Source organism: Arachis hypogaea, chromosome 19, assembly GCF_003086295.3.
Source record: "Arachis hypogaea cultivar Tifrunner chromosome 19, arahy.Tifrunner.gnm2.J5K5, whole genome shotgun sequence".
Classification (NCBI taxonomy): Eukaryota; Viridiplantae; Streptophyta; class Magnoliopsida; order Fabales; family Fabaceae; genus Arachis; species Arachis hypogaea.
Genome location: NC_092054.1, coordinates 147,226,026 through 147,248,447, shown reverse-complemented (window position 1 = coordinate 147,248,447; position 22,422 = coordinate 147,226,026). Strand labels below are relative to the sequence as shown.

Genomic DNA, 22,422 nt, shown 5'->3' with positions numbered 1-22,422 from the left:
ATCTATCCAAGCTATTTAAATGTACTCCAATCAGCCTCCAAAAACAGTTCAAAGCATGATCAGTTACCTTAGTAGTTATGAAAAACTCTTTTTCAACAATAATCTCAACCGTTGTGTCCTCCTTCTATGCTAAAGCCAATCCACCAGCGATACCCGTCGGACTAACAATCTTTCAATTTATATAATGACAAGATCTCAATTTACTTTCTACCAAACGAGATTGATTTTTTGTTTCACATAGAAACACGATTTTAAGAGAGTGAGATTGACACATCCCTTTAAGATTATGACGTGTAAGGGATCTTTTCAAACTGCGATAATTCTATAAAAAAATTCTCATGACAAATTAAAGGGAAGGAATAAAAAAGAGAATAAAAAAAATTTAAAAAAATATTGACAAAATCAAACATTAACTTAGTCAGTACAAAAATTTTATTTTAAAACAAATTCTAGCAGAATAAGTTAAAGGAGTATGCAATCATCGCGTGAAAAAACCTAAACGGCGCTCATAGAAACTTCAGCACCAGAAGCTTTAAGTTATTAACAAATTCATTGCGAAAAATATAACCTTTTTAAAATCTATACTAACATATAGTATAAAAGATTTTTTTTACATATATATTATTATATTGTATCCATCATCATTTAGCCAAAAAGGTTGGGTTGATTTAAGTGATTCAACATATTTGTTTCTTTTCCATACCCACAAATAAAAAATATTTGTTTATTTCAAATAATATTTTCCATTTGACTACTTACTACATATAACAAACAGAAAAATGATAAATTTAAAGGATTTAACCATAAAAAAAATACCATTTGAAAATTTAGTCTTGATAAAAATTATTTTTAAAAAATTTAAGCGATAAAAAGAACTAATATAGAATAAACTCATTTCTGTATATTTTTACATCGGGACACTTTGTGATCTTTTAAATTTTTTGAAAATATTTTTGTTGTTTTCAACTTTGAAATATTTTTATTGGTGGCTAAATTTTTTAATATTACTTTTGACAACTTACTCTTTATGCAGTTAAAATCGGTGATTATAAATAAACAAACAATTTCGTTATGTTACTAACAATATTTCTATTAACTTCTGTCAACTTTTATTTATAATTGTGTTTAATAGAAATGTCTTTGTGGAAGTGTCTAATAAAAATGTATTTTTTATGACTGTGTTTAATAAAAGTGTCTTTATAGATATATTTTTTGGATATGTCTCTTTATATATATGTTTAAAATATAATAATCAATTATTGTTGATAACAAATTAGCAGATAATATATTGGTATCCTATACTTTTTCATAAACAAATAATGATTATTACTGCATAAATATTAAAAATTATGGTATGATTTATTCAAAAATTATAGCGGGTCAATGCTCCTAACCACAGTGACACACGATGTTTAACTTTTTCCCACTCTTATATTAAAAAAAGAGGGTTTCTTAAATTTTCTTTTTTCCATATGAGATCAACTTAGGAATATGCTCAATTGTTCAACTAGGCTTAACGAGTCATGTGCCATATTATTCTATACAACCAAAAATTCAAAACAGCATATAAATAATACTTTCTCAATCATCGGTCTCTAGATTATTTATCTATTATAGATGGGAAAAAAAAAAAAAAAAGAGGACAATGGAAGGTGCTTGGTTACGAGAAAAGCACAAGAAGATAAGAATGTCTGAGGCATTGCAGATATTACAGCTCACGAGCTCGTTGCATTGAACTGAAACTTTGATTCAAATAGCATGATAATGGAGAAGCAACGAGGAGAGTTGAGTAGTATGCATGTTTTTTAGAGTATTTGACTAATGAGATGGAATTGATACCATATATAATATTCCTAACATTATTAAATGACTGGAATATGGTGTATGTAGCTATATAGTTAGTATGAGAATATTTATTTAATAATGTTTTGGAAACCAGTTGTCAGGATCCCAATACACAGATTTTCCACTTCTACCACTCTTTTTAATTCAATTTATTCTTACCCTCTTTTATCTGAATAAAATTTCTAGCCTAGTGGACAATCATTAGTTGTCACTTTCATGTAATATTATCCAACGCTTTTCTTTTCTTTTCTTTTTTTTTTTTTTTTTTTTTGGTGGGGTGACAATGCTCTTTGTCCCTTTTCTAGTTGGACCAGATTATATTTCCTAAGATTACACATTTATGGACATATATACAACATAATTTATGCTCCTTAATTAGAGAATTAAATTAAGGGTTTTTTTAAATACATACCTCTAATCAAGATTATTTATTTCAATTTTCTTCAAAAACTTTTTTGTACGCAATAAATGTTTTAAAATTTTAAAATAAAAAAAAATCCTTAAAATTTTATCGTGAAGATAATTAAATTCCTTAAAAATTTAATTATAAACAAGTCATATTGACGATTCATTTTTAGACACTCTTTATAAAACAAGTGCTATACTTGATCTTTGTAAATTGAAAATATATAGATCCCTCTAAGTCTCTAACAATAGTTTGAATTCAGTTCAGAGAAATTACTTATGTATGTATTACCGTTTATAAAATTAATGATTTATTTATAATTAAATTTGGTAAAAATCTTATTAATTGTCTTTGTAACAAAACGTTAGAAATTAAATATATTTATTATTTTTTCTAAAATTTTTAATTTTAATTATTTTTTTATATATGTTTAATATCTTAATTATTAACAAACGGACTAAGATAAATAAATTGCACTGCAACAGCTTTAAAAGTACTGATCATCATCAGTGCTAGCACAGATTAGTATTTTAGATGAATTATCCTTCATCAAATGAAATGAATGAATCAATTTCGTATAAAAAAACGGAATAATAAATAGCCCCTATAAGTGAAAGTTACGGTAATTTGATATCTTAATTAGAGTTATGATCATATGAACCTAAACATGTTTTAAGAGAAATTGCTATTATTACATTCACTCGTATATATATATATACAAAAAAAAATGTTTTAAGAGGATTGTTTTTGCTGCTAGTTGAGGAGAGAGAGAGAGAGAGATGATCATTAAATATAGAATTAGTTATAAGTATATATAGTTTATTTTAGTTTTACTTTTTCTCTCTTTCTAAACTTCCAATTCACAGACACATCTTTAGAAAAGAAAGAGTTATTTATTACTAATTAGTAGTTTTACATTTGAATTTTAAAGATAAAAAAATTATCAATAAAAAATAAAATTCTTTTATAGGACTTCAATCAACTCATATTAAGATACCACTTTACGGTTAAAACAAATTTTAGATATCTTATCCTTTAAAATTGTGATAATGAATATTTATATTCTATAGTTACAATTTAAAAAAAAAAACAATAATCAAAGAATTTTTTTAAGGTTAGGGTTAAAAACCGTCACGGTTTTTAAATGTGACAAAAAAATATTTAAAAACCATGATTATAGACTAATTTTATTGGAGTGGAAAAAAATAATTTATAAGAAAAAAACTCGGTAGCCGTACGCACTCGCACTATAGTAGTGTAGACTTACATAGTTGCATGTTCAAATAATAAGTAGCGAATAATAGACAATAGTGTTTTAATTCAATCACGTATGTTAGCTAAAAGCTTAAATCATGATAAAAACTCAGGTAAAGTCGACTTCACATGAAGTTGATACCTGAGAGTTGTTAAATGAAAATTTAGTCAAATAGATCAAATTATTTAACGGCTCTCAGGTATCAACTTCACTTGAAGTCGATTACACCTGAATTTCTACCTTAAATCATAAACCGTAAACCCTATTATACTCGATGGAAACTCAGGTACAGTCGACTTCGCGTAAAGTTGATAATTAGAGCTGTTAAATGATTTGACTTATTTGACTAAATTTTCATTTAATGACTCTCAGTTATCAACTTTACGTGAAATCAACTGCACTTGAATTTTTACCATTATACTCCATTGCTACTCTTAATTATTTTCTATGAGATGGTTGTTATAAACAGTTTCCTCTTCAACTAGAAGAGCAAATTCTCCTTCAACCGATGTCCAAACTCCGAACTTGTTCGTGATGAGTTCCTAATTATGCCCAATTATTACAGGCCTATCTCATTATTGACCATTGGCAAACGTCATTAATAGAAAACGAAAATTAAACTCGAAAGTAATAATTAACTAGGGAAAATTAAACCCTCCCTAGCTAAAAATAGCAAATATAATTTCAAACCCTAGCGTTATAAATAAAGTTAAAGCTTGCCCATTTCTAGGTTTACTTCCACCATAACCATGACATTTTTTACCACTTACCACTTTTTTTTTGTCTTTTCTAATAATTTCACATGTAATCTACCTAGTAATGCACATAAACACTAAGAGTGAATATAATTCTAGCAAATTTTAATGAAGTAATTAAAATTTTAATCTTCCTTTACTAACCTATGTGGAGCAATACTATAACTATTGTGAAACTACTTATTCTAAAATTTAAATAGATAAAAAAATAACATATAAATTTAAAAAATATTATTTATACACTAAACATTCTTGATATTCATATGATATAAGGAACGTTTGAGAATTAGCTGAATTTATTATTTTTAACAACTAGTTATTATCTAACAATATTTAAAAATATAGACTAAAAAAATATTATTAAATTGTTAAATTAAAAAAATCAAATTGGTAACTAAATGTATTGGCCAAAAAATAATAAATTTTATTGATTTATTAATTTTTTTATATATAAATTTAATTATTACTAATTAATTGTGCATTTAAATTATTCTTTAATTAACAAAAAAAAAGTGTCTACTTATTAAATACTGGTGTATGTCAAATATAAAAGGTCTGCACGCAGCGAAATTGTATAAATTTTATATATCCTTTTTAACATGCTCCTCATAAAAGAGTCATGCCCCTTTTTCTTTCATTTTAGTTTGCCTTAATTTATGACGAATTACTTTCTTTTACAAATAATAAGAATTAAATTTTAGATTATTTGATTATAAAAATTTAATTTAATATATATTATATTATGAAATTATTTATCTAAAAAATTCAAACAGATAATTAAAAAATACATACGAATGATTATATCACTTACATTAATCAACAACTATTATTCTTGAAGTATATATTTTTTTTGGAAATGTTGGTTACTGTTGTATGTTAGAGATATATTTTCTTAAAAAATTGAATAAATAGAAACAAGAAAATATTTAGCGTCCCAATGACTTCACATTTTCTTTACAAAACCTATCATTATTGACGTACCGATAGAAGAAGTACTACCAAGTGGAATTATAATGAATATGAAATTATGTACATAAATGTTACGGGGACTTACATACTTAAGGAAATTGCGTAATTATCCTTTTTCTTCACCAGAAACGAAAATGAAATGGCAACAACAAACAACACGAACAAAGGCTGAAAAAACACACAAAGACACGAGTAACCAAATGGAAAAAGACACTGCATCCTGCTGCATGTCCTAAACTTGAGGACATGATTCTTAAACACAAACCGCTAGCAACTAAACAAAGATAGCAAACTAACACAAAACGAAGGCCACAATATATGTGCATGCTACGTTCTCTAGTTACTCATAATTTTGTGGCTCATAATAATATTGCATTTTTTATTATAATCTAACCAAATAAACCTGCTTAATAATATAGATACGGTCTTCATTTTTTTGTTTCTTTTTCTTGGTTTAGAGTCCGGGAATAATTATTGAGGTTGATACTTAGCAAAATTTAGTTGTTAGTCACGTGCGTCCATGATCTGCTACTTCTCACCCACGGAAGTGCACTTCTCATTATGGGCCCCACTTAACTATACAAATATCAAATTATCCATCACTATTCTCTAATCCCTATTCATTTTTCTTTTAAATATTGGCTGCTCGCTAGTGTAATACATGATTATATATGATATAATTGTGTATTTTATTGCAATATTAAACGCTAGTAGTAATTGCTCTTTGCAATCTGTAAGTAACAACAAGAAAATAAAAAAATAGTAAGAAAAAGAAAAATGAGGGAACAATTAAAAATATGGTAGAAGCAATTTGATGTCCAGTGAAAATAATTTGTGAGAGAAATAAAAAAATTGAACTTCAGCGACTATAAATCTCAAATTTTATTATTTCCTTCACAAATTATTCTCAATATACATCAAATCATCTCACCATATTTTTAATCGTGATTTCTAATTTTTTTGTTAATTTTTTTTATCTTTTAACTACTGTCTACAAATTATGAGAAACAATTTCTATTAACTTTCAATATCACAATAAAATACACAATTACATCATAATCACACATTACTCCAAATATTCATCCAATATTAAAAAAAAAAAAAACCCTATTCTCTAACACTCCATTCAGTCCACACTCATATTACCATGCTGCCCACCGCACCCTAGTACATTCCCACGGGATAAGTAGTGCCACGTCATACGGTATTAAATTTCCAGTGAATGAAAAAATCAAAAAATCTCCTAGGATAGTGATAGCACGTAAAAAGAAACAAAGTGCACCGCTTCAAATATTATACTATACACTTCTTCAGTTCTTTGGATTATGAAAATATTAAAAAAGCATAGGAAAATAAGGAAAATGGAAAAAAAAAATAACCGGGAATGAATCTGGCGTGTCGGTGCCGACAGTTAAGGCACCGACAGGGTGACCGGAAGTAAAGGGTTGATTACCGGTTAAGGAAGAAAAGTGGAGCTCAATCCGATGCACATCGTCGGTGCGTATTATTTTGACTTTCTTGTGATCCCGTTACTAACATTTTTTCCCAACGGTTTTCCGTTAGTCTTTTCTATTTTCTCACTCACCATCTTCATATCGTTAAAAAACAAAATGAATAATATGAAAGAAATGTGTATTACAACTCATAAGCCCTGGATTGGAAAGAAATTATTGTATTTAACTAATATTTTTAAATGAATCCTATGATATATAAGTAAAGTATCTTATAAGTTTGTGTAATTTGATTTTAATAATATATGTAGGTCAAAGACTAAATGGATTTAAAAATGAACATACTTTCCATTGCGGTTTTCTCTCAAGTTAGCCAGGAAAATCAATAAAGCCAAGAACAATTTATTTCACTTTGGTACACTCCAACTACTTATGTTTACAAAACAAACACTGAAATTGTCCTTGCTTCTATAATAATATCGAGGCAGAATACACTATGGCAACGGTTAGATTTGTCGCTACGTTTTATTTATGTAATCACAAACTAGTACGTAAGCTATCATTTTTTTTAAATTTCAAGATGATTATAAAAGTGAATATTATGCATGAATGATATAATTTTGTTATTTATATGGGTTAGATATGATTAATCTGAGAATTTAATAGAGTGAATTTTACCCTACCAATTTGTCCTAACAAATCGTTGCTTTAAAAAGCTTTATAATAAAAAAAAAATTCAATTTTCTTTAGACGAATTGCATTATAAAAAATAAAAATTTGAAAGGTTAATTTGCGGGAGGAATTGTACATTTAAAATATTGAAAATGTTTACCCATTAACTAACGATATTAAATTTTTTTTTTTTTGCCTGTAAGCTCCTTTTGTTATTTTATAAAAAAATGTTTTTTAAAGGAATAATGAAAAGAAGAAAGATATGAAAACTGTGTAAAACTTTGTAGACAAAAATTTTCTTAACTTCTCAGCATTCTTATGAGTTACGGCATGTGTAGGGTGCTGGATTGCAAAGCAGAATTAATGGGGCACGTGATTTTGCCACGTAGGACAAAATATTTTTCTTTGAAGTTAAATTTTGATGCACACGTATTCACGCAAATTAACACATAGATAAGGATTTTTTCACTAAAATAAAATAAAAAATTATTATTTTTTTAAATATGAATTTTGAACTTTAATTTTTAAAATACGATTTCTTTTGTTGTATTTGGGCAAATTTTTCGTACCCCGACAAATTCTATAAAAATTAACAAGTTAGTATTGCCTTCGGCGAACTCCACTCAAATTTTTTAAAATTTATGTTTTTAATCGATATCATCGTCTCTAAAATAGTATATAGATTTATAAATAGTACACAGAAGTACACAAAAATACACAGACAACAAGTATTGAAAATTTTTTTAATTATAAATTTTAAAAAATAAACCATATTTAACAATCACAACTATTATTATCGTTTCAAAAATTACACAAGTACATCCGGATAAGCGATATTTAACAAGAATTCTTTAATTATAAATTAAAAAATAACTATTTTTCAAAAATAAAATACGACTTATTAATTACTGTGCAGTACTCTTATGTATTCTGGAGATGATAATGGTTAACTTTTTAAATTCATTTTGATATATTTAAAGTGGAGTTCATTGAGATAAGGCAAACTCTATAAAATGGATTAAGGCGAATTTGCTAATTTTTATAAAGTTCGTCGGGGTGCGACAAATTTACTCTGATACAAAAAAAAATTGTATTTAAAAAAATTAAAGTTTAAAATTTGTGTTTGAGAAAATACTAATTTTTTTATCTTATTTTAGTGAAAAAACCTATAAATAAGAGTTTGTGACTATGTATTTTTTAACCATTTTTTTCAGATTTTCGAGAGATTAATTATTAAATTTTTGGCCTGATAGATATTTTAATGTAAATAAAAAAATTTTGATACACACATAATATAAACCATTTTATATAATCATATAATTATATATATTTTTTAAATAATTATTTATATTGTTAATATAAAATAATTATTTTTATTAATATAATTATATAACTAAATATAAATATAAAATTATTTTACATTAATAATATACTAAAATTAAATTCATAATATATAATATATATTAAACAAAGATATTTTCGATCCCCGAATTGAACGCCGAGAATAGGGAACTGAAAGTGATGCGTACATGTGAGCTTAGGACCAAGAAGGCCTTTTTTAAACTTTTCAATTATAAATTTTCAAAGTTTAGCTGAAAAAAGGTCATAACAAAAAATAGTTTAACCGAAAGAAATTGCAATTATTGAGATATATGTGTGTTTTAATGCAAATAATAAAGAAGTTGGATGCAAAAGAATAGTTGATAAAGATGGCAAAATTTCAAAGTATATGGATTTGAGTTATTTCTATCATAAATATTAATTTGATAGACAATTTGTAAGAATTTCCGTATATATGTATGTATCTCTAAAGTATGTTTAATTTTAATGAGCCGATCGATATTGAATTTACCTAATCCTCTATTAGTAAAATAGTTCAGAGTTCAAACAATTTAATTAAAAAAAAAAAAGAAGGAAGAAGTTGAATTAAACAAAAAAGGATAGAGTCACCAAAAAAAAACAAAAAAGGATAGTGTGTATCTTTTTTCTTAAAAGAAAAAAAAAAAAAAAAAGACAACAGCAAACATCTTTGAATGTAGGCACGTGCCACGTGAGTGCCACAATACAGTGACACAACGTGGGGACGACGTTGCAAATTTTAAAACTTTTATGTGCAAACGCAATTATCTAATTGTCCTCGGTACACATTGATTTTCTATATATAAAACAAGGACATTTTGGAGAATAAGAAAATAAGAGAGACATTAGTGTGCATCCCATTCAAGGGAACAAATAAATAGAATGTAGGAATAAAAATAAAAATAAAAATAAATTAACGTTATAGAGTGGCAACCCACTCCTCATCAAAGAGACATTGTGCGACACAACTACAGAGGGCTCAAAACATTGTATCTATCAATCACAATCTAATTTAATTATAATAGTGGTAGAGTAATCTCGAAGTATAGAATACACAATTTTGATGTGATCATTTCTTATCTAACTAATTTTCTCTTTAAAAAAACTAGTAATTTTGAGCTATTAATGGGTTCAACACTTGCTATAATATCTATACTAAGAATATTTTTTTAAAATATTTTTATTATATCTAATTTATAAAATGAATATACTATTTCCGAGACTTGAATCAAAATTTTTAATTAAATTATAAATTATTTGTCTTCTCAACTACTTATATTTTTATTATTTGTATACATTTTTAATATATAAAAAGTGAATTAATATGTACCTTAGTGAATAATAATAATAATAATAATAATAATATGATGTATTGATAATATAAAGCGTTTTACATAGTCGTACAACTACATAGATAATCATTTACATAGTTAATATAAAAAGATGTTATTTTTACTGATGTGGCGTTACGTAATTAGATGCAGGTGTAAAATTAAAATTAAATTCATACTATTATATATTGTAATTTGCAAGTAAACTACGGTGGTGGATTGATTTTTTTTAGCTTGTAATTAAAATTATGAGGTTGTTTTTGTTGAGAAAGTAACACATTAACTTTTGTGGGCCAACTCAAAATTCTACAACTTGAGGCAGCATTGTCCCAAAGCCCAAACCATGCTTGGAGCTATGTACAAAACAATAATGGAGAAACCAACAGAGGTCCACCACACAAGAATATATATAAAAAACAACACCAATTGGAAAAAAGAAGAGAAGTTAGAAGAAATTTGAGAAGGAAAGGCACCACCTAAGAAACAAAGCAATAAAAATGGTGATGCTTAAATCAACATCAATGAAACTATTTGACTCATGTCACCGACATCTTCCACTTAATCATTTATATTTTTGTCTGTCTCTTTGTTCAAAATTTAAATTTAAACATGGCTTCACAAATTTATTTGAGAAGAATGTGTTTCAACAATAATCATATATTATTTCATTCACTCAGAAATGTGACATATTTGAGGAAATTATAGCCACACTTTCACATGGTTTAAAACTCAAGATTCATTTGGATTTTGACTTCTATGGTGTTCCTCTTTGAAAGGAATCTCATAAAGACCATTAATTTGCAATGATATTGATAACCCTCCTACACATTTTATCAAAATTATTTATTTATTTTTAAATAATTAAAAAGAATTAGAAAGGGAGATGAAAACAATGTTTTACATAGGTAGCACCATCCATCTCCTTGTCAATGAAATTTCACATGTATAATGCAATGCATGAAATATAGGGGGGGGGGGGGTCATGAAGTGAAATAGGAGTAGATTGAAGCATGCTAAGGTGAATAAAATGCACACTATGTTGATGGATTTGCAAATAGTATGGTGCACCATCACATGATATTATTGTTTGTTATTATTCATTATTTGAAAAAAGAAAAAGAAAAAGTTTTGACGTGTATTTCCAATCAATAATTCATTGATTCATGCATGGTTGTTTCACAATAATGACAAGTAGATAATGAAGAGTGGTGAGCTCACCAAACCATGTGATTTGTCTTCAGAGTGGGAAAAGCTGCTGTTTTTTTTTTCTTCGTCTGAGTTTGGATAAGGTAGGCACTAAAAACAAATTAACAATAGAATCAATTTATGGTGATTGGTGGCTCAGGTTGGGCCAGCCCTTGTTTAATTATATGGGCCATAATTTAAAACCATAAGCTTTTATTTTTCATCATTCATTATTTCATTTACACTCTGGATAAAAAGTGAAAAGAAAAGTGTCATTAGCACAAAAGAGGCCTTGGGCCTCGCTTGTAATTGGCCTAGGCTAGGCTGGTCATATAAAAAGAATTTCAGGGTCAAGTTTATAATAAAGTTGGTTTGGTTTAGTTGTTAGCTTGGTAATCCATTTAAGCAAGTGTTGGAAGTTTGAATTATACTTTATTCATGCAACAATTTATTAATCAGTGACAAACTCTTAAATAGAGTTCTAATCCGTGATAGATTAGTCCTTGAACTGCTGGGTGGCAGATACCGTAAAAAAAAATGTAGCTAAAGATACTACCAAAAAAAAATTTGTAGTTAAGGGATGAGGTTTTATTTTAAGTGATAAATCATGTATATTTTAACAATCCCGCTACGTTACCAACAACATTTCTACCAACTTCTACTAATTCTTATTTATAACTGTGTTTAACGGAAGTGTCTTTGTGGATGTGTCTAATAAAAATGTCTTTTTTATAACCGTGTTTAATAGAAGTATCTTTATAGATATATTTTCTGAATGTGTCTCATTATATATGTGTTTAAAATATAATAATTAATTATTATTGACAATAAGTTAGCAGATAATATGTTGATACCCTATACTTTTTCATATTTTAATACGCTTTATCTGAGTTTAAAAATTGGAAGCAGTCTAATTCATCTAAAAAAAATTATAATAAAGTCTTTATTTTAAGAAATCAAGTTGAGACTCATTGAAAAGTCTACAAAATCGATATATATATATATTTTCCAAAGTGTTATAAATGAGGTTTGAACTATAAACATTTAATTTAAAAATTTTATTATTTACCATTAATCTACCAATTTTTCTTAATAAATGTGTTACGGCCGGGCCCAGAATTTCTGCGAGTCGGCCCAACCCGAACGCCACCCGGTCCGGATATACGCCCCGCAACCGACCTGGACACGCGTCCAAGACAGCTCATATGCAGCTGTGGGACAACATCCCTAGAAACATGGGCCTGTTCTCATTGGGCCCATCTCTAACAGGTATATAAGGGGAAGACCTGCTCTTCCCCCGAGGTACGTCACATATCACACTACCCTTTCCGCCTGCACATTTACTGACAAGAGCGTCGGAGTGTCTTTGCATGTGGCACCCCCCCTTTTTTCCACACGAAGTACTCAGGACCTCGCGTATCGTTGACCGGCAGTCCACGACTTGACGAGCCCCTACCATCATCCCGGATCACAACCCGAACCGTCCGGTAACCGACCTACCGAACATTGGCGCTGTCTGTGGGGACTCGTCCATGGACTTCGTGCTAGTCGAAACGGAGGCAAGCCGCGAGGCCGTACCCGGAGGCGACGCCGCCGGGACGGGAGCCCGACAACATCCGAGATCCCCCTCGAGGGACGTAACCCAGGCGCACGAGAGACGCCCCTTCGGGGGGACTGGCGACAACCACGCCAGAATAATGCAAGAGTTACGCCATAGAATGCAAGACTTAGAGCGCCGGTTAGCAGACAGAGAACGCGACCAGCGCACCCCAGAGCAGAGTTACTCCCGATCTCGCTCCAGGAGTCGCTCCAGACGCACGCCTAGCCCCCATGCAGAATCCGAAAGCGCCGACGAAAGGGGGCGCGCGAGAAGGCGTCGTGACCCTGTCATTTACGCCAGACATGAAAGGTGACATACCATGAACCGCGGGGACGAGGACACTCGTCGGGAAAGCGACGAGGGAAGAACGACGGGAACACGGGGACCCGTCATAATGGGAGCGACCCCATTCCACCGTTCCATACTCGAGGTCCGGCTGCCAAAACATTTGACAAGCCAACGGACATGAGGTATGATGGAACGCAAGACCCCCTGGAGCACCTGACGGCCTTCGAGGCCAGGATAAACTTAGAAGGAGTAGGAGATGAGGTAAGGTGTCGCGCCTTCCCGGTCACCCTGGCGGGACCTGCAATACGGTGGTTCAATAACCTCCCGCAGGGCTCGGTGACCCAGTTCTCCGACATCAGCCATGCCTTCCTGGCTCAGTTCACAACCAGGATCGCCAAAGCCAAGCACCCGATCAACTTGCTAGGGGTGACCCAAAGAATCGGGGAGCCGACCAGGAAGTACTTGGATCGCTTTAATGATGAGTGCTTGGAAATCGACGGGTTGACGGACTCGGTAGCGAGTCTATGTTTGAGGAATGGGCTCCTAAATGAGGACTTCAGGAAGCACCTTACCACGAGACCAGTTTGGACAATGCAGGAAATCCAGTGCGTGGCTAAGGAGTACATCAACGACGAGGAAGTCAGCCAGGTCGTGGCTGCCAACAAACGACAACCCCCTACAACCAAACCCGGCACTACGATGGTGGAGAAAGACAAAAGGAACACGCTAGGGACGGTGGTTCGAGCAAGACGACAAAACCATTTCCCCGAGTTGGGAAATTCACCAACTACACCCCCCTCACGGCACCGATCACGGAGGTCTACCAACAGATAGCCGAGAAAGGGATTCTGTCGAGGCCCCGACCCCTGAAGGACAGGACGGGGGGAAACAAGAACCTCTACTGCGAATATCACAAGGGGTACGGGCACAAGACCCAAGACTGCTTCGACCTAAAGGATGCCCTGGAGCAAGCAATCAGGGATGGAAAGCTTGCCGACTTCTCCCACCTCATAAGGGAACCAAGGAGACGGAATTGAGATCACGAGGGTGAGAACAGGCCCCGGGCGACAAGACGACGTCAAGAGCCAGAGAGAGAAAACCACGGTCTCACGGTGGTAAATGTGGTAACAGCGAGAAACTCCGCCCCGAGGTCGAAATCAGCACAGAAGAAAGACGGCAAGGTCCTGGCGCTCTCCTCCTCATCTGCTAGGAGTTCCCGGGGACACCCATCCATCTCTTTCGGCCCTGAGGACCAATGGTTCGACGAGGTACCGGAAAGTCCTCCCATGGTTATTACGGCCAGAGTCGGAACCGGACTCGTCAAACGGATCCTAGTGGACACGGGGGCAGACTCGAACATCATGTTTCGCAACGTCTTCGACGCCTTGGGACTTCGTGATACCGACCTGGCTACCCACCAGCACGGTGTGGTAGGGTTGGGTGATCACTTCATCAAGCCAGATGGGATCATCTCCCTACCGACCTCCCTAGGACAAGGACAGAGGCGGAGGACGGTAATGGCTGATTTTGTTGTCTTACGAGATTCCACTGCTTACAATATCATCTTGGGGAGAAAAACCATCAATGATCTTGGGGCAGCGATTAGCACGAAGCTGCTCGTAATGAAGTTTGTCACGGATGACGGATCCGTGGGATCCATCAGAAGGGATTTGGAAACGGCAGTCGCTTGCGACCACGCCAGTCTCTCTCTTAGGAAAAAATCCAAAGAGGCATCTGGGGTCTTCCTCGCCGACCTGGACGCCAGGATAGATGACAAGCCCAGACCTGAGCCGGAAGGGGATTTGGAAAAATTTAGGGTCGGTGATGGGGACGAGAAGTTCACGTTCATAAACAGAAACCTTCCCCATGAATTAAAGGAGCCTTTGATGGAGATGATCAGAGCCAATGCCGACCTCTTCGCTTGGACGCCAGCCGACATGCCAGGGATAGATCCCCAGCTCATGTCACACCATCTGGCCGTCAAACCAGAAGCCAAGCCAGTGGCCAGAGGAAGAGAAAGATGTCACAGGAAAGGGCAGAGGAGGTGGCCAGGCAGGCGGCCAGCCTCCTTGAAGCAGGGTTCATCCGGGAACTGGACTACTCGACCTGGCTGTCGAACATAGTTTTGGTGAAAAAACACAATGGGAGGTGGAGAATGTGTGTGGACTACTCTGACCTCAATAAGGCATGTCCTAAGGACTACTATCCCCTGCCCAACATTGACGCACTCGTCGACGCAGCGGCGGGGTACCGGTATCTGAGCTTCATGGACGCCTACTCTGGGTACAACCAGATACCGATGCACCGACCCAACGAGAAAAAAACGGCGTTCATAACGCCAGGAGGGACCTATTGCTACAAAGTAATGCCATTTGGTCTGAAAAATGCTGGCGCCACGTACCAGAGATTGATGAACAAGATATTCAGTGAGCTTATAGGCAAGACAGTGGAAGTCTACGTGGACGACATCCTCGCAAAAACCACACGACCCGACGATCTCCTGAACAACCTCGGGGGCGTAGTTGCATACCTCCGGCAACACGGCATGAGGCTTAACCCACTCAAGTGCGCCTTTGCCATGGAGGCCGGAAAGTTCCTGGGATTCATGATCACCCAAAGAGGAGTAGAAGCCAACCCCGAGAAGTGCCAAGTGATTCTCCAGATGAAGAGCCCGGGTTGTATCAAAGATGTCCAACGATTGGCGGGGAGACTGACGGCTTTATCCCGTTTCCTCGGTGCATCGGCAGCAAAAGCCCTACCCTTCTTCAATCTAATGAAAAAGGGAATAGCATTCGAATGGACCCCAGCATGCGAGGAGGTATTCAACCGCTTCAAGGAGATCCTAGCAGCACCTTCGGTGCTCGGGAAGCCCAAGGCCGGAGAATCACTCTACCTCTACCTGGCAATAACAGAGGAAGCGCTTGCAGCAGTGCTTGTAAGAGAAGAAGGGAAAGCTCAGCAGCCGGTCTACTTCGTGAGCAGAGCTCTACAAGGAGCCGAGCTGAGGTACAGCAAACTGGAAAAACTGGCGTTGACACTCCTAACTTCCTCCCGAAGGTTAAGGCAATACTTCCAGGGCCACCGTATAGTCGTAGGCAATGCCAGACTTTGGTTGAGGTAACGGGTGATCCCCCGAAGAAACGGGCACACGGTGGAGGCTCCACGTGGATGGGGCCTCCAACCAAACGTCCGGGGAGCCGGGGTCATCTTAGAAAGCCCGGCAGGAGTCATCTACAAGCAATCGACCAAGTTCGAGTTCCCTGTGTCGAACAATCAAGCGAAATATGAAGCTCTCTTAAGCGGACTAATACTAGCGCGGGAAGTCGGGGCAACGAAGGTCGAAGTATGCAGTGACTCACAGGTCGTCACCTCACAAGTAAACGGAAGCTACCAAGCCCGGGACCCCCTCCTGCAAAAATACTTGGAAAAGGTTAAAGAAATGACAAGTCAGTTCCAAGAGGTCACGATCCAACATGTCCCAAGAGAAAGGAACACACGGGCGGACCTCCTGTCTAAACTAGCGAGCACGAAGCCAGGAGCGGGTAACCGGTCTCTCATCCAAGGCATGGTGAACGAGCCAACGGTCGCCCTCCATTTGACGGAGTCAAGCCCCTCGTGGTTGGATCCCATCACAAACTTCCTGGAACTCGGCAAGTTGCCTGACGATGAGAAAGCGGCCAAAACATTGAGAAGGGAGGCGGCCAGATATGCAATCATACAAGGGCAACTGTTCAGAAAGGGGCTCAGCCAGCCCCTATTGAAGTGCTTGCACCCCGACCAGACCAACTATGTACTTAGAGAAGTCCACGAGGGATGTTGCGGCCACCACATCGGGGGCAAAGCCCTAGCGAGGAAGCTCATCCGAGCTGGATACTACTGGCCATCAATGATGAAGGACTCCAGGGAATTCGTTAGAAAGTGCGTAAAGTGTCAACAAAACGCCAATTTCCACAAGGCGCCGGCCTCCGAGCTGAGCCTTCTGACGACTACACAACCTTTCGCTCAATGGGGAGTCGACCTTCTAGGACCTTTCCCGGTTGGCCCAGGACAGGTCAAATATCTCATAGTGGCCATCGACTACTACACCAAATGGATAGAGGCTGAGCCACTGGCCAGCATATCTTCCTCTAATTGCAGGAAGTTCATGTGGAGACAGGTGATAACCCGGTTCGGCATCCCGGAGGTCGTCATCTCGGATAATGAAATGCAATTCACTGACAAGAAGTTCACGGAGTTCCTCACCGGCCTAGGGGTAAAGCAAAAGTTTTCCTCAGTTGAACACCCCCAGACAAACGGACAAGTAGAGTCCGCGAACAAGGTCATCTTACTTGGCCTCAAGAAACGCCTAGACAATAAGAAAGGCGCTTGGGCCGACGAGCTCGCTTCGGTCCTGTGGTCCTACCGAACAACCGAGCAAAGCGCTACGGGAGAAACCCCTTTTCGCCTAACATACGGGGTCGACGCCGTGATACCCGTCGAAATCGGCAAACCGAGCCCGCGGCTACTGCTCGCAGGTGTGGACGAAGCGGTAGAAAAGGACCTGGTGGAGGAGACGAGGGAGATGACCCATTTGTCAGAAACAGCGTTGAAACAAAGAATAGCCCTGCGCTACAACGCCAAAGTCCTCAGGAGGGATTTTGGAGAAAGAGACCTCGTTCTGCGACGCAACAACGTCGGTCTGCCGACCCCTGGAGAAGGAAAGCTGGCGGCAAATTGGGAAGGTCCCTACAGAATTAGAGAAGTGCTTGGTAAGGGTGCCTACAAGCTCGAGAGACTTGACGGCAAAGAAATCCCTAGAACATGGAACGCAGGTAACTTGAGAAGGTTCTACTCCTGACTCGGACAAGCCGACCAGGAGGCCTAACGGACTCATGTATGCTTGCTCTGTTCACATGTTAATTTTTAGTCAATTTTTAGCTATTTACTCTTATCGAATACTTGCCATATTAACAAGCTTGCCTAGCTGACGATTAATTCCCACTTGTCAAAATATTCTCCTACTTATCTGTTGCTTCCCAATACGCGTTTCACACGATTGCGTCCTAAAACGGCAGCCTGGGACTGATCACCCCGGGAGCCAGATGGACCATAGCCATAATTAACACGGCGACAACATGACCAATTCGGTCCAAATCGTTACCAACGTAAAAACGACAAAACGGGCACAAGCAATGAGCCCACCCCGAAAAGGCGGTAACAAAAATAATACGACGAGCAAGGCGAAAGATAGTAACGGCCACCCGGCCAAACGACCAACCTAACATAAATGTTACGAAGTATCAAATTACAAAACACGAAACAAATGTTCAACAAATCTACATCAAAATGTTCAAGTCATAAGAAGTCACTTCCTAGGCATGTCGACAATCTTGCCGTCTTGGATCATTTTGAAGACCCCAATAGCCGATGTGTTGAAGTCGGGAGCCACGATCTTCACTTAGGCTTTCAGAGCATCTTCAGTCATAGAAATCGCGCTCTTCCCTTGCTCTTTGGTCACCTTCAGCTTCTTCCGGAGCTCCTCGACCTCGACTTTAGCGGCTTTAGCCGACGACACGGCTTGGTCACGCTCCTTCTCCAAGACCGCTACCCGACCCTGAGCGGCGTTCAGCTGGCTCTCCAAGGTCATCTCCCGCTCAGCTAAACGGGCCACTGTCTCGTCGGAAGCCTTCAAATTTTCCTCGGCGGATGTCGTCTTTTCCTCGGATGCCTTGAGCCTCTCCCCCATCTCAGACAACTGGCTCTGAAACAGCTCAACCTGCATCTTGAAGTCATTGTTTGCCTTGGCAGAGGACTCGAGCTTCCTCCGGAGGGCCTGCATTCCCGACAACTCGAACTCAGCCTTTCGAGCTATCACGGCCCCCCGGAGCAAAGTCCGGTACATCCATCTCGCCTGCCCGGCCAGGTCGGTTCCATGGAAATGCTCCTCCGTCCCAGGGATCAGCTGCGAGTCGATAAAGGTTGTGGCATCGAAATTTCTCTCCATGATGGTGAGAGTCCCCTCCGGGCTCGCAGACGCCCTCCGCCTCTTAGGGGTGTGGATAAGTTCCACATCGTCATCTTCCTGATGGGCAGAGGACGAGTGCCCGCCAACGATGACCTCAGGAGGGGGAGAAGCCTGCGCCCCTTCTGGGTTCTTGCCCGACATGTCGGTATCCTAGGGAGGGGGCACAGTCTGGTCCTCTTTATCCCCAGAAGGGCCACCCGAGTTCCCGGTGTCTTTCTCCTTGGCCTTCTCTTCATCGCTTTCCTCGAAGAAGGTCTTCATCAGGTTCTCAAGACCCGTCACTATAGCAGACATCTCCACTGCAGCAAACAAACAAACACATCAGTCGTTAGATCACGTAAAGCAAACAGTAATAAACAACACAAAAAATACAAAACAAGACGACTCACGGATATAGCTCCTGGCGGCCTCCCGTTCACCCATGAGGAGATGGGGATTCACGAGGTTCTTTTCAAAAAGAGCAAATAGCACATCGGCTATTTTCTTATCTACCGAGGACATCCTCTTATACGTCACCTTAATAAAAGGATTCGACCCCGCCCCAAAACTCCAATAAGTGGGGATGAGGCGTTCCCCCTCTAAAGACAACCAAAAGGGATGGCGACTTTTAACGGGGCAGACTTTGAAGAATTTATCTTTAAACCCATGGTAGGAGTCCTCGAACAGACCAAATATTCTCCTACCCTGGGCAGACTGGAAAGAGAGGAACCCTTTCCTCGCTTTCCCTTATTTGGAAGGGTTGGTAAGGTTGAAGAAGAAAAGGAAGACATCCACCGACACCGGCAGCTCGAGATACTCGCAAACCATCTCGAAACAGCGGATAGAAGCCCAGCTGTTCGGATGGAGCTGTGACGGCGACACGGATATCCGATTCAAGAGCGACATCTGGAACTCGGAAAACGGAAGGCGAACCCTGACCTGGGTGAACATGGCTTTGTAAAACCAAATCCAGTCGGCGATCCGGGGAGAGTGAAGATTGATCTCGTACAGCCGCTCATGGGGGGCAGGCACGGAGGTCTCATAATTGACCTCTTCGTCTGTTCCCCCGCATAAGTACCCGGCTTGCCGGAACTCCGTCAACTCCGCCAGGTCCATCTAGTTTGGCGAGTCCTTTACATCTGAGGTTACCCAAGCGTACGGATCATAGCTTGCTGCGGAAGGGGAAGCCCGGGAGACGACACGTGGCATACCTACAGCGGGGTACCATTCCGTTAGTCTACGAGGTCGGGAGTCCGGGAAAAACCCAGAAACTATACCCTTTCCACTCAATCATGACCAAATACGGCTAAGAACTATACCAATCGCACAAATCACCTAGAAACCTACCCAAGAATGGTACCCCTCCCCTAACACGTCTAACTAGCATCGAAAGGCCACATAACAGCAAAAATGGCAAAGCAAATACATACAACAAGCATGCGAGAACGAAACAGAAAAGAGAAGGATTCTAGAATTACCTGAGTTGATTGCAGGAACTTGAAAGTGAAGGAAGAGGCACATAGACGCTCGAACAAGAAGGTTTGGATATCAGGGAGAGAAGAAAATGGGAATAGCGAAAGTGGGAGCAAAGGAAATAAGAAACTGTTTAAAAACCACTGCATAAAGCGCGAAAAGGCCCGGGGTAAAATGGTCTTTGCGCGCGGGGTTTTTCGTAACCCATTATGAGCATTTAATGCTCAGCGCGAAGAACGAAGCGACAAAACGGTCGCCTCAGCAACCAAGAGACACGCGCGCAGGGGGCACGTCCCTCCCACGGTCAGCCGACCCGACGACAACACACGAACGAAGAAATCACGCGCCACCAATGTCCCTCACGACCATCACTGGTGCGTCGGGGGCACTGTTACGGCCGGGCCCAGAATCCATGCGGGTCGGCCCGACCCGAACGCCACCCGGTCCGGATATACGCCCCGCAACCGACCCGGACACGCGTCCAAGACAGCTCATGTGCAGCTGTGGGACAACGTCCCTAGAAACATGGGCCTGTTCTCATCGGGCCCACCTCTGACAGGTATATAAGGGGAAGACCTGCTCTTCCCCTGAGGTACGTCACATATCACACTACCCTTTCCGCCTGCACATTTACTGACAAGAGCGTCGGAGTGTCTTTGTAGGTGGCACCCCCCCTTTTTTCCACACGAAGTACTCGGGACCTCGCGTATCGTTGACCGGCAGTCCACGACTTGACGAGTCCCTACCATCATCCCGGATCACAACCCGAACCGTCCGGTAATCGACCTACCGAACAAAATGTATAAAAAATTTTTGTTTCTATCTTTTTAGATCTTAGATTCATTGAAAATTTTAATCCAATTAAAACTTTTTATTGATTAATAGACTTGTTAATAGGTTTCAAACCATGCCAACCTTTTGAACATGTTAGATTTAGGTATCTAAATATACTTTTATCGCGCCATAGGCTAAATAACTAAAATACTAATATGATATTTTAACGACAAAATCTAGTTTAACCTTACTTGTTTTTTTCTTACCATTGCCTTAAAAAAAAAAAAAGCCTAAAATGTTATGTTGTAATTACAAAGAATATTACTCTAATTTTTTTATTTAAATTGCGAAATAATTTTGAGAACAAGATTCAATTTTTTAGTAGGATTTTTAACCATGATATTCTCATATAATAATTTTATTTATAGATGATAATGGATAAGATAGAAAAGGATTTAGACCTAACCTTAATTCTATTTGTAGATTAGTTTTTTCATTAAAATTCAACCCTATCAGATTTATAACATGCCAATCTTAATTCCACTAGCCCTCAATTTGTAAGTATCCGACATTATCCGCATATTATTAAAAAAAATACAATATTAAATAATTTAATAAAATCTTAGGGTTATAATTTAGTATTTATATATCACTAAACAGATTTAGGTTTTATATAAGTAAAAATATTAAATTTTTAATTAAGATCTTAATTTAGTGGTTACAATCTTTTTATACGAATGAAAAGTTTTTGATTCGATATTTACTCCTGATACATTATATATATAGTGGATGCAAATCGATTGAGTAGGACTAAGTCTCAATCTACAGATTAACTCATTCGAGTTGACAATCCTACTCGATTAGATTAGATATATGTGAATAGAATTGCTGTTGCCACTCCTAATTCCATTATGATAGATTGAAAAAAGATAAAGAAAAAAATTGTTACATTACCTCTTTGAAGTTATATGCTAATTTTGATTGTTATGACTTATGAACCACACTTGTGAAACGCGAAGCATCAGTACAATTGAATTTATAGTTTACTAACCCTAACCAATTGTGTCATGTCATGA

General features: G+C 37.5%; 1 protein-coding gene across 1 annotated transcript; it reads left to right on the top strand.

The window, feature by feature from the left end:
- The first annotated feature begins 13,293 nt into the window (after window positions 1-13,293).
- LOC112779009 (uncharacterized) lies at window positions 13,294-15,239 on the top strand. The gene is made up of 2 exons (XM_025823272.1): window positions 13,294-13,934; window positions 14,174-15,239. The coding sequence occupies exons 1-2, from the start codon at window positions 13,294-13,296 to the stop codon at window positions 15,237-15,239; spliced, it is 1,707 nt and encodes a 568-aa protein (XP_025679057.1).
- The last annotated feature ends 7,183 nt before the right edge of the window (window positions 15,240-22,422 follow it).

What these genes read in the sequence shown, in the direction of transcription:
- LOC112779009 (XM_025823272.1), top strand. Translation starts at nt 13,294, where the DNA reads ATGAGGTATGATGGAACGCAAGACCCCCTGGAGCACCTGACGGCCTTC. An exon ending in TCACGGCACCGATCACGGAG is followed by an intron (nt 13,935 to 14,173) that starts GTCTACCAACAG and finishes GGGTGAGAACAG; the next exon opens with GCCCCGGGCGACAAGACGAC.